The sequence below is a fragment of the Coenobita brevimanus genome, chromosome 57, assembly GCF_032717465.1.
Source record: "Coenobita brevimanus isolate Jiangsu-jjx chromosome 57, ASM3271746v2, whole genome shotgun sequence".
NCBI lineage: Eukaryota > Metazoa > Arthropoda > Malacostraca > Decapoda > Coenobitidae > Coenobita > Coenobita brevimanus.
In genome coordinates, this window is record NC_137010.1 from 50744256 (window position 1) to 50761336 (window position 17081).

At 41.7% G+C, this 17081-nt stretch overlaps 1 protein-coding gene across 1 annotated transcript in view; it reads right to left on the reverse strand.

The window, feature by feature from the left end:
- LOC145401993 (putative glucosylceramidase 4) overlaps nt 1-17081 on the reverse strand; it is a 175090-nt gene that overhangs the window by 110924 nt on the left and 47085 nt on the right. The window contains exon 3 of the mRNA XM_080274093.1: nt 15326-15505. Within this exon, the coding sequence (XP_080130219.1) occupies nt 15326-15505 (180 nt within the window). The remainder of the gene's footprint in view (nt 1-15325; nt 15506-17081) is intronic.

Consider the following 17081-nt stretch of genomic DNA (forward strand, 5'->3'; position numbering starts at 1 on the left):
GAAATAGGCCCTGAAGCCTTTGCCCAGAGTCGGACGCATTAAAATATATATATATATATATATATATATGCAAGTGCTCGTGGCCCCTTCGGGCCCTCTCACACTTGCTCTTGCGAAGGGCTCTCGTGCTGCGCGCTCGCTTTCTCATGCTTCACACCCATTTCCTCATGGACTCATCTCCTCGCACTTTGCACGCGTGTTGCAATCATTTCAGGTAATCCAAGTCACATTTATGTGCTGTTCTAGTCTAACGTTGTCACTATCAGCCGTCAAGGCGACATGGAAGGGCCCATGATGGTCCGTTTATGTGCTGTTCTAGTCTAACGTTGTCACTCGGATTTTTTGCGGCTAATCAATTGATCGTGTTATATGCAGCTTCAGGAATGGAACCCAAGTTGTCTGCACGCAAGTTCTAGATGTGATTTGAATGTGTAGTTTTGGCTGCCAAACACACACACACACACACACACACACACACACACACACACACACACACACACACACACACACACACACACACACACACAGAAATAAAGCCATCAAAAAGTCTATGATGAACGCAACCCTAATTTCATGCACTGATGCTGGGAGCGGCGTTTTTTTTGGTTAAACTTTGATCGCTATAAAATATAGTAAAAGATTTTCAATCGTGATGGGACAAAGTTTTTACACATCAGCGAATTTTCTGCGATTTTTGTGCCAATTTTGGTACGATTTGTATGTGTAGTTTCGGCTGCCCAAAATACACACACACACACACACACACACACACACACACACACACACACACACACACACACACACACACACACACACACACACACACACACACACACACACCTACCGCTATAGTATATTAGACAAGTGTTCGTGGGCCCTTTGGGCCCTCTCGCACTTGCTCCTGCGGAGGGCTCTTGCACTGCACGCTTGCTTTCTCATGCTTCTCACTCATTTCCTTGCACTTCATGCATGCGTTGCAATCATTTCAGGCAATCCGAGTCACGTTTATGTGCTGTTCTAGTCTAGTGTTGTCACTTGGATTTTTTGCAGCAAACCAATCGATCGTGTTATTTGCAGCTTCGGGAATGGAACCCAAGTTGTCTGCACGCAAGTCCGAGATATTAACCACTCGGCCACTGCAACCAACCGGGCGCCAGGAGTGGTGTTTTTTGGTCAAACTTGATCACTCATTAAATATAGTAAAAGTTTTTCAGTCATGATGGGACCAAGTTTTTTCACATCAGCGAATTTTTTGCAACTTGTGCCAATTTTGGTGCAATTTGAATGTGTAATTTTGGCTGTCCAAAATACACACACACACACACACACACACACGGCTAGTGCTATAGTATATTAGATATAAATCTATGAAAAACTCTATGGTGAAAGCAGCCTTAATTTCACACACTCACGCCGGGAGCGGCGATTTTTGGTTAAACTTTGATCGCTCATTAAATATAGTAAAAGTTTTTCAGTCGTGATGGGACCAAGTTTTTTTCATAGCGAATTTTTTGCGATTTTTGTGCTGCTTTTGGTGCGATTTGAATGTGTAGTTTCGGCTGCCCAAAATATTCACGCACACACAGACACACACACACGACTAGTGCTATAGTATATTAGATTATATATATATATATATATATATATATATATATATATATATATATATATATATATATATATATATATAGATATAGAGAGAGAGAGAGAGAGAGAGAGAGAGAGTTGTAATATATATATAAACATACATGTACATCTCTCTCTCTCTCTCTCTATCTATCTATCTATCTCTGGTAACAGGATATGGTAGTGAGGTCTGTAAGTAGCTAGGTAGTTGTGCCACTAGTTTCGATAGCGTGGAAAATCAAAGTAACCAATATAAAGTTGTGAGGCGTTCGAAAAGTTGTGAGGCGTTCGATAGGTCATTGTAGGGTTTTATTTTGATGTAGGTAGCTGCTGTCTCACTGGCCCCTTTATCTTGTATCGTTGGTGTGGTGAATTATACACACTCTCGGGTTACGGGGTTTATTGTGACAGTTATATAGTGATGTGGTGGATAGAGATATGTAACGTGACGGCGAACCTCCTGACCACCCTCTCTCCTAGCTTCCCTCTGCCTTCTATTGTTCTCTCTGGCTCTCTGACTCCTTCAGCTGCTTTCCGAGATTATATACTGTACAGCTCGGTGTGTGTAGTGTCTGGTAGATTTCCATTCGCGTTAACTACAGATAACCGACTAGAGCTGGTTACACCAGGTGCTTGAATACGTCACGAAACTGTTGATGGTCTGTGGCAAGAGGATTGTTGACATACAGTCGTGGTCATAAATAATCACCTATCCTCCTGTACCCCGTGCCTTAGGCTGGCTCCTTTATGCGCGGCAAGTCACACTGGAGTAAGAGGGGCTGAGAGGGAGGAGCCAGAGAGAGAAGGAAATGTGGGTGGGGGGACGAGTGATGGTGCTGGGGTGGGGTGAGGGAGGGGAGAGAGGGTAGGTAGGGGAGGGAGAATGAAATGCGAAGTGGTGGTCACGTACTTTGTCTATTCAGGGCATGATATAAAGGAGTTAATATTGGGTAGATGCTGCTGCATTACACCTTGTATAGCGACGTCAGAAAACAAGCATGAAAGTGCTGATATTAAGGCTGGCTCGTGAGAGACATATTCTGACGTGACATCAAATATTAGTGTGATGCCAGATATTTGTGTTTATCCATGTATTTTGACTTCGGACGCAGAATGGAATCTGGATGGCTTTGACTTCCTTAATGTTTGTGGAAGAAATGTCTTCTGTAATTACATGTAATTAATTTTTGAAACTAAATATCACATGCAACCTTTGACATGGCTGTGTCCACGGTAAATATGATCATCCTCTCGGTATGCACTCCCTCTATACAGTCACCATCATGTCAACTATTTTACGGCATCTCTGTACGAAACGGCTGTTTAAAATACTTGTGCATAAAACGTAAATAAATTTGATGTCTGTGCGCCTGGGTGGATATAATCACGATATCTCCCATAATCTGTTAGAAGGAAAGTGAAACAAAATCCTACCCAAACTCCCAAAATATATCTATGTCAATGTTTCCCAAAATTGGTCAAGCCAAAGCAACCATGAAAGTCTTAGTAAGGAGTCCAGTGGCCTCCTGCCTCAATACCCTCTTACAATTGTCGTGGGACCGAGGAAACTATATTGTTGATGGTTTGCTGGTTTCGTTTGAACAGCTCCCACACTTCCTTGGTGTGCTGGTGGAGGCGGGCCCGTGTCCTCTTGTTCTCTGGCTTCCACGCATTGACAATCTGGGCCTACTGTACACAATCTCGTGGGCTCTGCATTAATATTTGATCTGTCATGTCATTATATTTCTCACACGAGCCAGCCCTTGATATCACCACCTATCTAATGCTTGTTATCTGACGCCGCTATACAAGGTGTAATGCAGCATTATCAACCGAATATTAACTTCTTTATATCATGCTCTGAATGAAGGAAAAATAGACAAAGTACGTGGCCACCACTTCGCATTTCATTCTCCTTCCCCTACATACCCTCCCTCCCCTCTCTCACTCCATCCTAACACCATCACTCGTCCCCCACCCACCTTTCCTTCTCTATCCGGCCTCTCCCTTTCAGTCTCTCTTACTCCAGTGTGACTGGCCGCGCTTAGTGGAGCCAGCCTGAGGCACGGGGTGCAGGAGTATAGGTGATTATTTATGACCACGATTGTACATCATGTTGATTGACATTCCTAGTGAAAAGCTTTGTATGTCTCCACCAGACACTACATACTGCACATTGTAATATGACATATCAATGCCAATAGATTAATCTCTCTCTCTCTCTCTCTCTATCCCATTGGATCCCAGGGGTGCTGGGCGAGGCATTGCACTGGGAGGGTACTAAGCGTACCGCCCTCAGCCTATCGGCTCATAGTCGCGAAGCTCATAGGTCCCTACCTGGGGGTTCCCTACTTTATAAAGACTTGAAAAATCCCAGTTCTGTCCAATACTCTGGACACTGGGCTCCAGTGGGATATATATATATATATATATATATATATATATATATATATTATATATGTGTGTGTGTGTGTGTGTGTGTGTGTGTGTGTGTGTGTGTGTGTGTGTGTGTGTGTGTGTGTGTTTTACAGGGAATTTGTGTAACCATTGATTTCATGAAATCCCTACGGAATTCTTGAAATGATTTTAAATTAAGATGAGTTAATTAAAGTTAGGTTAATTTAGGCTGCGGTTAGGCTAGGCTGGGATAATCTAGTTTAAGTTTAGGTTAGGTTAGCCTAGGTTGGTTAAGTTATTTAGGTTAGGTTAATTTAGATGAATACTTAACATAATTTAGCATTCATCTAAATTAACAAAACATGACCTAACTTAACTAACCTAGCCTGACCTAACCTAAACTTAACCTAGATTATCCCAGCCTAACCTTGCCGCAGCCTAAATTAACCTAACCTTAATTAACCCATCCTAATCAAATCTGATTTCACAAATTCCATAGGGATTCATTAAATCACTGGTTACCAAACTCCCTTTAACATACATACATAATACACAGTGGATGTTACTCCTTCCAGCGGGGTGGGGCTCGAAGACACAGGAATGCAGTATCATTTACTTACATTCTGTCTCCAGCTGTCGTTATTTATAGTCGCGGCGCACGACTCCGAAGTTATCATTATCGTACCCTGGCAACCTATCATTCAAAAGTGCGTCCGATTTCGTATCATATTATGTACGATTCATATTATTATGCACGAATATATTATGCATGAACATTATTATACACGAGCATATTATACACGAATAACATGCATCTCTTCTTATACACGAAATTGGACGCACTGTTGAGGGGTAAGTTGCCAGGGCACGATAATAACAACCTCAGGGTCGAGCGCCGCGACTATAGTAGTTAAAAGAAGCAATTTTAAATCAGCCACAGATATACTCCGTCGATTTATGGCTTACCAAGCCACTTCAATTCTTGCCTTCTATACATCACTGGCAGCGAGCCATCCTCTCATGAACCTCATCAGCTTTGTTCCATGCACGCCCCTCACCCTACTGGATGCTCTGGTCTCTGAAAGCTATTATCTCTTTCACACCATTCTTTCACGTTCTCATTGGCCTTTCAGTTCCTCTCTTTCCCTTTACATCTGATATGCATGTATTCTTTATCAGTCTCTCATCACCCAGTCTCTCCATATAGCTCTACGATTTTAACACTCATGGTAGTGTCAACTCCGTTATTTTATTCCTTTTAACTCTGAACTATTTCATTTAGCTAAGAGTGAGTTGTCGGAGTATGAGAGCGTTCATATTGGTATCACTGATCCTGTCATTGTCGAAACAACTCTAGTATTCTATTCCAGCTAACGCCGGACAATTTTATTAAACTGAGATTGAGTCACAGGCGCCTGTGAGAGCAAACAAATCCTGCTATATCCCTTCCGTCACACTACCTCTGTGTCTATACTCCCTTTCAGTGATATTTTTCACCCTATCAGACCAATTCACCTTACAATACTGTAAACATTAGACACTTCATTCTCAGCACTTCCATCTTTTCTCCGCTCCCAACACTTGACTTCCACGCATCGCATCCACACAGCACTGTTGGCATTACCATGCATTCATACATATTGGTCTTCTCATGAACAGACATCAGTACTGCCCTCCAAACAGTACTCAGCGTCCTCAACATTTTTTAGACTCGGAAGCATCGTTAGGAGCAGCCCGGTTAGTCAGTTGCTCGCTAAGGAGTTTCACTTGCAAGGTGCTTCATTTTTAGCGAAACTCGCGGTTTAATGAAGCACAATATGGTACTGCCTCCATCCAGTGCAGTGGTTCCCAATCTTTTCTGTTCTGTATTTCCCAGGACAAAACATGATTAGTTTCGCGGCCCCCTTCTGGCATACTACATTTCTATAGCCCTCCTTTTAGCAAGGCGAAGCGATAATGTTTTTGCCCGCCTGTGTGTGTGTGTGTGTGTCTAATTATATCTCATGAACGGCTTGAGCTACCAAGATGCAACCTTCAGGGTATCAAGATATGGCCAAAATCTTGGATGAGTTCGAAAATGGGCACTCGGGGCCAAGGTCAAGGTCACCAAAATGGCTGCCAAAGGTCAAATAGTTTTTATCGCCTGCCTTTAGCACAATTATATCTCATGAACGGCTTCAGCTATCAACATGAAACCTTCAGGGTATCAAGATATGGCCAAAATCTTGAACTTGGCCAACAGCATAGTCTGGTGGGCGATTAGCATTCGGCTCCCGAATGGTTATCTTTCATTATTCTGAAGAAGTAAATAGCGAATCGTCACCTGAATAAGTATGTTGAATACATGATTTTAACAAAACGGGTAATTAGAACTAAGCATGCGTTACATGCACATGACTGAACACCCAAAGTTAATTGAAAACTCAGTGGTAAGTTTTGAATTACCCTTTTACTGTCAGTCAGGGTGTCAGTGACTGACACATTGTAATGGGACAAAAGTTGTCACTTGAAACAAGAAAACACTTAGGCTGCTTCAGGTTGATGTTCATCATCATGAAAACTCTTCTTCGCAGAGAAATGTACACATGAAAATTGCAGATGCATCTGTTTGATATGCGGATGACAGTGGCAACCAATTTTTAACCAAAAGTCTATCGATTAATCGAATCTTAGCGACAGAAACTTTGTTTTACTTTGTCTTAGGTATGCTTCCAACGAGAGAGATGGTGGAAACAGGATTCCTCGCAAAATTTTGCCTCAGGAAAATGCATAGGTACTGAAAGAAAAGCATTCAGGAGCCGAATGCCAATCTCCCGCCAGAATATGATGTTGGCCAAGTCCAAGATGTTGGCCATATCTTGATACCCTGAAGGTTTCATGTTGATTGTTCAAGCCGTTAATGAGTTATAATAGTGTTAAGGCGGACGATAAAAACAAGTTAACCTTTGGCAGCCATTTTGGTGACCTTGACCTTGACCCCGAGTGCCCATTTTCAAACTCGGCAAGGATTTTGGCCATATCGTGATACCTTAAAAGTTTCATGTTGATGGCTCATGCCGTTCATGGGATATAATGGGAACACACACACACACACACACACACACACACACACACACCGAGAAACACATAGAGGCAGGCAAAAACATTACTGCTCCGCCTTCTTAAGCCGGGCGCTAATTATGTGACCGTTAATACTCAAGATTGGCTCATGCCCACCCTCCCCCCAGAGGACCATTGCCCCCAGACTGCGAACCACTGATCTAGTGCTTCTGTACGTGTTCCCCGTCTCTTGTCTTACGACTTACTTCAGGTCTGTCTCTACGGCCACTCCCAGATAACCAAGACACTTCACGTTCGCCAAATCGTCCCTATTCAGACTTACTCTCATATCGTTCTGTTCCCTGCCGTTTGCTACATCTCATCTCGCTCTTTCTCGTATTGTCACCTAGAAGCCTTATCTCACCAACTTTTCCGAACTGAAATACTGACTGCTCTGTCCAGATTTGCATGTGACCTCTGCTTACCGTTAGCCAAACGAATATATTTTTCCTGGCAAAGAAAATTGTTTCACTGTGTCACATAAGTGATTTTTTACAGATCTTTTACCGTGTCTGATTGTCAACTAAGCATTATATTACCCGTATTTGAGGGGGTTGGGTCAGATCCCTGCTTGATTATAGCTGGTGTTCAAAGACCAGCTAGAGCGAGCCAAGGGATTTATGTTCGACCCTGACTGAGTCCCACCTCCAATATACAGTTGCTGCACCTCAGTATCTGCGAGAAGGAAAGGAGGTACAGCAACATCCTATCCGCGCGGTTCTTCATAAGGCAAGCGATTGTGTTATAGGTGAGCATCCCTACTGCACAACGTTACAATTCATGCCAGAGTTCAGTCAGAAGAGTTACACAAGGTCCGTTCTACAGCTCGTTATCATTCCCTCGTTTTATTTCAGTTCGCCCTTTCTCATGTACTGCACGCCAATTCTCCTGCCTTCCTCATTTATCATCTGACCTCGTTCTCGGTTTTCCTTTCATCATTCTTTCATGTATTTCGCCGCTATGTATTGAAGTGGTTCATGAGTGGATTATTGATCGTAAATTCATGGGACCAATCGTGGCTGAGACGGCACAATGTAAAGATTTAAACTCCATTAAAACAATTTCAAGATCTGCTAGACGCACCGACATCGCACGCAATATTCCAGGTAATATCACCACACCAGTCCTGAATATGACAGATCTCGCATATCGCAGTACAGACAGTTCGATTGTAGGTCTATTGCTGTCTCATTGCTCGTAACAGCCACTGGAAATCTAATATTTTTTAATGATTTCTTTTCACGTCATCCCTTTTCCGCTCTTTCCGTTTCTCCCGCTTCTTCTTCCGCTTTCCCCTAGTACGAGCCCCATCCTTCTCTACTTCTGTTTTGCAGCTTCCTCATCCTTCCCTTTCGCTCTCTAACCCTCCTCCTTCCTCCGTCATTCTCTTTCTCCTTTTTCCTTTCTTCATTCTCTCCCTCTTCCTTTCCTTTCCTACTTCCTCCTTCCCTTTCTTCTCTCACCTGTCCTTCTTTCCTTTTCCCTCTTATTCTTCCCTCCTTTCCTTTCTCCCTCCTCTTCTTCCTTCCTTCCTTTCCTCTCCTTTCTCTTTTAGCTTATTCTTTCCTTTCACCATTCTCTCTTCCCTTTCCTTCTCTCCTCTCTCCGTTATACCTCAGTCAGCCTTCCTTCATTCCCTATCTCTTCTCTACTTCTCTTGTTCTTTTCACCTCTCACTTTTTTCTCTTTCCTCTTATCCTTTTCTACCTTCCCTCCTTCCTCTTATCATTTTATCCTAACATTTCCTCCTAACCTATATTCCCTCCTTCCTCCCTCTCTCCTCACAAGCCACACCTTCGTCATCTTATCTACATATTCACCTGCAATTTTCTTCCCCACTCACTTTCTTCTTTCCATTTCTTCTACTTTTCCTTTCCCACTTCCTTTTTATTCTTCCCTTCTCCCTTCTTTCCTCTTCCTTCTGTCTTATTTTTCTCTTCATTCTTTTCTCCCACTCATCCCTTCTTCCCTCTTTTATTCCTCCCTCTTACAGTATACTTACTTTTTTTTTTTTTTCGTAACCCTCCTTCCTTTCCTTTCTCCTTCGTATCCTTTCCTCCTTTCTTCCTTCTCTTTTCTCCTTTCTTAGCTACTTCAGCAACGTCTCCTTATCAGCAATGGCCATCTGGAACATAAATTCCCCCTTTTTTCTTTTCACATTCGTGTTCCCTTTCGCCTCTCACTTTTTTCCTTATCCGTCCGCTTTCATTTCATTCTTCCTTCCTTCATTGTAAAGAGCAGCTTCTTGCATTCCACACCCTCTCTATCTCTATCTATCTATCTATCTATCTGTGTTGGTCTGTCCACCTACCTACCTTTCTACCGACCCACCTACCTACCTATTTACCTATCTACCTGTCTATCTATCTCTTAATCTACCTGTATATCTGTATTTATTTAGGTAAGAACGCACGAACATAAGAAGGCAGCTTATGCTAGGCAGCTCGGGTATAAAGGTCTATATATATATATATATATATGTATATATATATATATATATATAGCCAGACGCCTTCATCACCAGATTATTTAATTTTCGAGATCAAAGTCGGTCAACTAAACCCCGTTCATTTGATTTGCCCTCTGTCACTAAAAGGAAGAGAGAAATTATAACATTATTTTACTCACTCCTACAAGGAAGAGAGGCTGTAATATTGTCAAACTGAATCAAAAATTGGTGGGCTGAGTCTACCATCTCTGTATTGGGATGGGATGGTTATTATTCTTTCCCTATTTAAATATCTATAAGGCTTATTTTACATCCATGTATTTGTCCATCAAAACATTAATAAACAATGTTATGAGAAACATGTAACGATTATTCGGTAAGGAATATTAGCAAGACGTGGCTGAAGATCGTACGTCACGATCAAAACTCACGTGTGTTTACTGTCCCGCTGGTATTTTGGAGCTCTCGGCCTAAGTCTACTAATACCAAGTCGGTTCACTTTCCATCAGAGCGCAGGGAGGCGCGGCTTGTGTGTGACGTCAGTTGGCTTAAGTAACAGAAAATGTATAAAACCGCCGGTTCAAATTAAATATTTATAACAAGGGAAAATGAAGCAGCGGAAGAAGTGCTTCCCTCACACCCCTACACCTTCCATCACACCCCCACACATTTCAGTCCCTTCCCTCACTTCACCGAACCGAAAGTGTCATGGTCTGAGTAGTGGAGCAAACACCCACACTCCATCATGATCAGGAGTCAACTGAGCTAGTGTTTCGTGCCAGAGCCATTCGACGTCACTCCGATGCTCCGCCCCCTGCACGAGCTTGGAGCCGTTTTAGATTTCGGCATCGTCGGATTTCGGGCGGCGGTCTCGTCTCTGCGCGATTTCGGCTTTAAACATTGTACAGTTTTCATATGAAAAACTTTGCAGATTTTCTTCAATATTCTGGAGCTAAAGCATTGTTCTTTTAGAAAATTATATGGGTTTCAAACCAAAGGTGCAGCTAGAGACTAGTAAATATGTGATGAATGCTGTCACTCCCAGTGTGCTTTCACGGCTTCAATAGTAACGTTTTCCTGCATTTATCACACTAAAGCATATCTAGGAAATTAGTATAACTACTAAAGAAAAACATCATGAAGAGCTTACGTACGGTATATCAATAACTATCATGGGAGACATTTTTAAAGATATGCGACTTCTGTGGTCTCTTCATGAGTAGCCCGACTTCCATATTGACCTAGCTGGCGATCAATGGCAACTCTTGAGTTAGTGACAGTGGGAATTCACTTCCATGTTGCCCTGTCCCCCGTCGTCACTCTGCAGCCCCCTCTCCAGCTCACACACCCCTGTCTCGTATACCCCTCCACTCCGTCCCTCCATCTCATCATCATTCCCTCCCATCCTCTCCCTCTCTTCGTCTCACTCACATACACTCTCCTCAAAAGTCTCTGGCTGTCCATCCTCTTCACCTCATCCACCTCAGTGTATTTCTCCTAACGCTTGACAACCACATCCACACCACAACGCTCCTTCACTTCCACATTTTTCAGTCAGTCTCTCCATGTTACTCCACCTGCTCCTTGCAAACAGCTCATTTCCACTGCTCTCACTCTTGACTTGTGTCCTTAAAACAACATCCAAGCTTCGCTTCTGAACGTTAAAGTTGGTATCACAATACTGTAACGATGCGACTTTTTTTACTTCCATGTTCACTTCCCTATTTCTTATCACTGCTTTCAAAGAAGCAGCAACCTTTCTTCCCTGTTGTACCCTTTCAAGCATATCATCCTCTAAACTTTCATCCTTACTCATCACACTACCCAAGTGCTTGAATGCACTCACATTTTCCATTTCCTCATCATCCAACCTCACTGTGCATTCAGCAACTTCATTTCTTTCGAAAACAACCTTACTCATCCCTACATTCAGCTTAAGATTCCGTTCCTTACAAACTCTCCCAAACTCACTCGCCAAGCCTTGCAATTCCCCATCACCCTCACTTAACAATACAGTATCATCGGTACACAACAAACACTGCCCTCTCTCACTAGGGCTGCTCCAACATCCACTGCCCTACCTTGTATCTCTTTTATAACCCCATCCATGGAAACATGACACATTCCTGTTTCAGTCCAACATTCAAATAGAAAAATTCACTCAGTTCAGTCTAACCGCCCTCATATATACTTTTCACGGCATTCAGCAGCTTCCCATTTGCCTCATATATTCTAAATATTTTCCACATTCCTTGCTATCTACTCTGACACATGCTTTCCCCAAATCCATAAAGGCCGCATACAACTTCATTTCCTTTTCTAGAAACTTTTTCTCTAAAGACTTTAGGATGAATCTCTGATCTACACAACCTCTTCCCTTCCTAAAACCTCCATATTCTTCAAATAATTCCTCTGTTGTTTCCCTATCCGTGCCAATAAGTATACTACCATATACTTATTTTATTACACTAATAAGACAAATGCCCCTATGATTACTACACACTTTCTTTTCCCCTTTCCTTTGTACAAGGGAATAATTATACCTGGCTATCAGTCCTCCAGAACACTACCTTCGTCCCAGACCAATCTGCACATCTTGTATATATATCCATTCTGCTACTATCGCTCCCCTTGTTTCAGCATTTAATCACATCCCCCATCAATTCCTGGGGCTTTCCCCATTTTTAGCTTTCTTCATTGTTTCCACTGCTCCCATCCTACTGATCCCTTCCTCCCTTCTCATCTCCCTCCTTCTTCCAGCCATTCCCCAGCCAGTTATACTCGCATTACTTTCATTCTCTGTATTTCATAGTGTTCTCTCCATCTGCTCACCTTTTCTCGCTTCTCCACTACCAATCTATCATTTTTATCTTTCACTCTCCTACGACCTTCTTTATCACCTCCTTCCAGAACATTTTCTTACATTCCCTCCACTTCAAACTTAAATTCCTTTCAAATTCCTCATCCACTCTCTTCTCACTCTCTCTTACCAATCTTTTAACTTCTCTTTTCCTCTCAACATATAACTCTCTATTCTGATTCTTAATTTCCTTCATGCTTCTGCTTCCCATCTACTATATGCTTTCTTCTTTTTCGCCGCAGCTTGACTCACCTGTTCGTTCCACCATGCTGTTCCTTGCACTCCCTTTCGTCTTTCCTTCACCCCACACACCACCTCGCATGCTGCACAGATATCTTCTGTGAATATATTGCACACACCTTCCACGTCCCCCATCTTCTCCAAATGATATTTGCCCAATCGCTCCTCCACTTCTCTCTCATATTCTGCTTTTTTTTTTTTTTTTTTGTTCATCCTTCTGCTACCTTCCTACCTTTGTATGGACTACTTCCCCCTATCCTCTTTTCATCTGTCGCATTTGTACCTTGACTTTCTCCACCACCAACTGGTGGCCAGAGTTCACTTCCTCAACCTCTGCATGCTTTCGCATCCAGTACATACCTTCTCATTCCCTCATCTACACACATACATAATCAATCATTGCCTTCCGTTCTTTCATTTCACCAACCACCCTTGTCATCACTCGCCATGTATACATGTGGAACATGTTGTGTCTAAAGATGGGACTGGCTATCACCAACGCCCTCTCCACGCAAATGTCAACTTGAGCACTGCTATTCTCATCCACTTCTGCAGGCCCACACCACTCACCAACTACTCCATCCACCTTCACATGCACTACTTTTCCATTGATATCTCCAGTTAAAAACACTCTCTCACGCCTCTCAAACTTTTCCATGCACATTCCATATTTGCCCAGAACTCTTATTTCACTCTGCACGCACGGTCTTCTGTAGGCGCATATACACACACAATCGCTCACACTTATATTTCTACTTTCAGTCTTACCCACAAATACCTTGAACTAACTGATCCATACTTTCTTATTCTCTTTCCATCTTTTACACACAACAATACATACACCCTCCTTTGCCCTCTCATTCTCACCTACTCCCACCCACACACCCAGTCCATATTCCCAGTCTCTCACACTCTCACCTCTTCATGTAGTCCCAGGCAGTCCCATTTAGTCTGTCAGTCCATATATGTCCTCTTTTGCATCCTCAAAGACCTGGACAGTCTCTCTCTTTCACCTCATCATTCACACCTCGCACATTCCACGTTGAAATCTGTCTTTAAAGGTACAACTACGATACTTAGGCATGGATAGCAAAGAACTCTCCTAGTCGGAAGTGACAGGTAAATGTGAGAATAATATCCTGCGGTGTAAAAGAGCTAGCACGGAAATCTTATACGATAGGTTGATGGGAAAATACATATAGTAGTGTAGTGGAAAAAGGAATAGAGAAATACATTGTGATAATTTGCTGATGTACTTTGATGGCTAGGATGAAACATAGCATACCTTTTTGCCTCGCCCGGACGGAGTCCGACGAGGTATTTTTTGGTTGAGTTTGCTTGTTGTTTGTTTCTCTGTTTGTTAGGAACATTACCAGAAAAACGACTGAATTGTTTTATATGAAACTTCAGGACATGTGGGCACTGGTCCCTAAAGAAAGTGATTAAATTTTGGAGGTAATCGAGTGACCATGAAAGGTTAAAATCAAGGTCACGGATTTTCAGAGGGCTATAACTTAAAAACGGTTGAAGATAGAGTTGTTTACTATTAGGAACATACAGGAACTCGTAATATGGGCTCTCACTTGGCACCAGGACCATTGACTTTGAAAAGTCAATCTCAAGGTCACGAATACGCAGAGGGCTAATAACTCGAAACTGGTTGAAGATAGACATATATTTACTATTATCAACATATAGGAAATCCCATATGGGTATTCAAGTGGTACCTCGACCTCTGACTGTAACTGACCTTGAAAGGTCAAACTCAAGGTCACACATTTTCATTGACTATAAATCGAAACTCGTTGAAGATAGAGATACTTACTATTACCAAGATATAGGAAGTCTCATATAGGCTTTCATTTAGCAGCATGACCTTTGACCTTGAGTGACCTTGAAATATCAAACGCAAGATCACGCATTTTCAGAGGGCGTAACTTGAAAACATTTGCGCCATTACCTCAGACTTTAATTGTGCACTGACGTTAAATGGCAGAAACGAATCAGTATTTAACAGCAATAAAATAACTGCTGTTGGGCGAGATTTGTTGTGCCTGGCACTTGTTTATTCGTAAATTATGCTTGTTTAACCTAATTTTAAAACGCTCTGGCAAGATAATGCCAACTACATTACTTGTTCCATTCATCTAGTAATCTGTTGGTTATCTAAATAAAAAGGAATTTTTCTAACTGGAAACAGTGTGTGTGTGTGTGTGTGTGTGTGTGTGTGTGTGTGTGTGTGTGTGTGTGTGTGTGTGTGTGTACTTCGAAAATCTCACTGATACTTTATATACTTTATCTTTTCATCTGCATAAACACCTCTGTTAAACCACATTTGGGTCTACGTTTTTCATGTCAGTGCAAATACTTTTTTTTTTTTCAATCTGCCTTCATATCGTACATTCCTGGAGTCCTGCTTAACTGATTTCTCCATATTGTTTTTAAAGGAATTTATATCCATTTTATAGTATGGACAGCAAAACTGCACTGTGTAATCCATGTATGGTCTTCCTAAAGGAAGATAAAGTTGTGTAACTCTGGATGGCCTGTTACTCATACTTCTAAGTTAGCCTGGGGCCCTACACTGCTTTCCTTTCCCCCTTTCCTTCATGTACTATTCTCTTCATTATTTCTTACTTTCTTTCAGAACTCACCTGGCGTCGCTGTGGTCTCCTTATCGATAGTGGTCTTCTGGAACCTGAGCCCATCCCTGCTGGAGGTGATGAGGGTGAACTGCGACTCAACAGGTGCGGCTAGGATGCCGGGGTTATCGCAGTGAGTGGCATTACATACACACACCACACTGTCATGGCCGTACTGTCGGGGCGCACACTCTAAAAACACATAAGCAATTGCGTAAGGAAAATAAGTAAGTAAACAAGGGACTCATGGCTTGGCGAATTAAAAAATGAAATGACTTGTTTGCTTATACCTTCAGTGGATGAACAGCTTAACCACAGTATACGCGTTCAAAACGTGCTTTATGGACCCTGAAGGGTAACTAACCCCTGCAACTAATCCCTAACACTGAAGGGTACAATTTTTTTTTTTTTTTTTTTTCACTGGAGCAGATTTGCTGCCACTGTATGTTACGCGCATTTGTGTAGGCGCAGGAAGTGTTTTGAAGAACGAAGTGAGACATGCATGTGGATATTTGATTTGCTGGAGTGGCAGTATTTATGAATGACAAAACTTCGATAAGATGGTAATATGTGATGCATACTATTTATCCTTACATATCCGTCCACCCCCGGCCGACACGGGTGCTCCTTGGGCAGGTGCATAAGTAGAAAATAGTATTAAGGTCATTCACATGACTCCTGATATGAGGTACATCATCATTCTTTGTTAATATTACCCTGTTTCTTACTGAAGAACAGGGCTGATAGGATACAGAGACAAGAAGAAGAAAAACACAAAAGAAATCCATCAACAGAGCACTCAATAAAATGGTTCATGCATTCATTCAGTCATCATTCAACCCTTCAAATTTTCCGGTTCCATCAAGCAGATAAAAGTCCTCTAGGTTATGTACGAGGTATTTCCCAAGATGAAGTCGTTCTCGTAATATCTGTGGTTCTGACCACACGAGTACAATCAATAGCCAGTTAAAAAGTGAAATAATCTGCTTTATGAACAAGGAATTCTATGAAATGTAAATAACATTTTTTGTATCTTTAATAGCATAAAAAAAAGCGATAGACAGACAGACAGACAGAGAGACAAACACACACACACACACACACACACACACACACACACACACACACACACACACACACACACACACACACACACACACACACACATACACACACATACACACACACATATATATATATATATATATATATATATATATATATATCTATATATATATATATATATATATATATTGTTATGGAACAGAGAGAGATAATGAACACTTCAAGTGAGAATATTAAAATCACTACTGTCCTGCAAAGTTCCAGGTTCAAAACAAAAGAGTTAGGTAAAATTACAAGTTAAAGTTTAATGCTCAAACTAACAACTAAACATTCAGGACTCATAAGGATAATGTAATGGCAAAAAACAGGTTAAATATATGGTTAACTGCAATAGCCTCTATTAACACGAAATTAGCAAGGGTAAATTTATCTAAGTCAGCCCTGATAAAATGAGAAAACCGGATAATGCTCAGTTAATGCAAGATATATTATTACAGATACAAAATATTATTAACAATGGCTGACATCAAAAACTCCACACGAATCACAAAAACCTCACCAGACCTACGAATTAACACCCTATGCTATACAGTACAAGAAAAAATGTAATAACACTTATACTCAAATTACACAGCCGCTAGATGGTTGGAGACTTCCTGAGCACTCACAAAAATAATAACAACTGTACAGGGGAGGAGAGAGA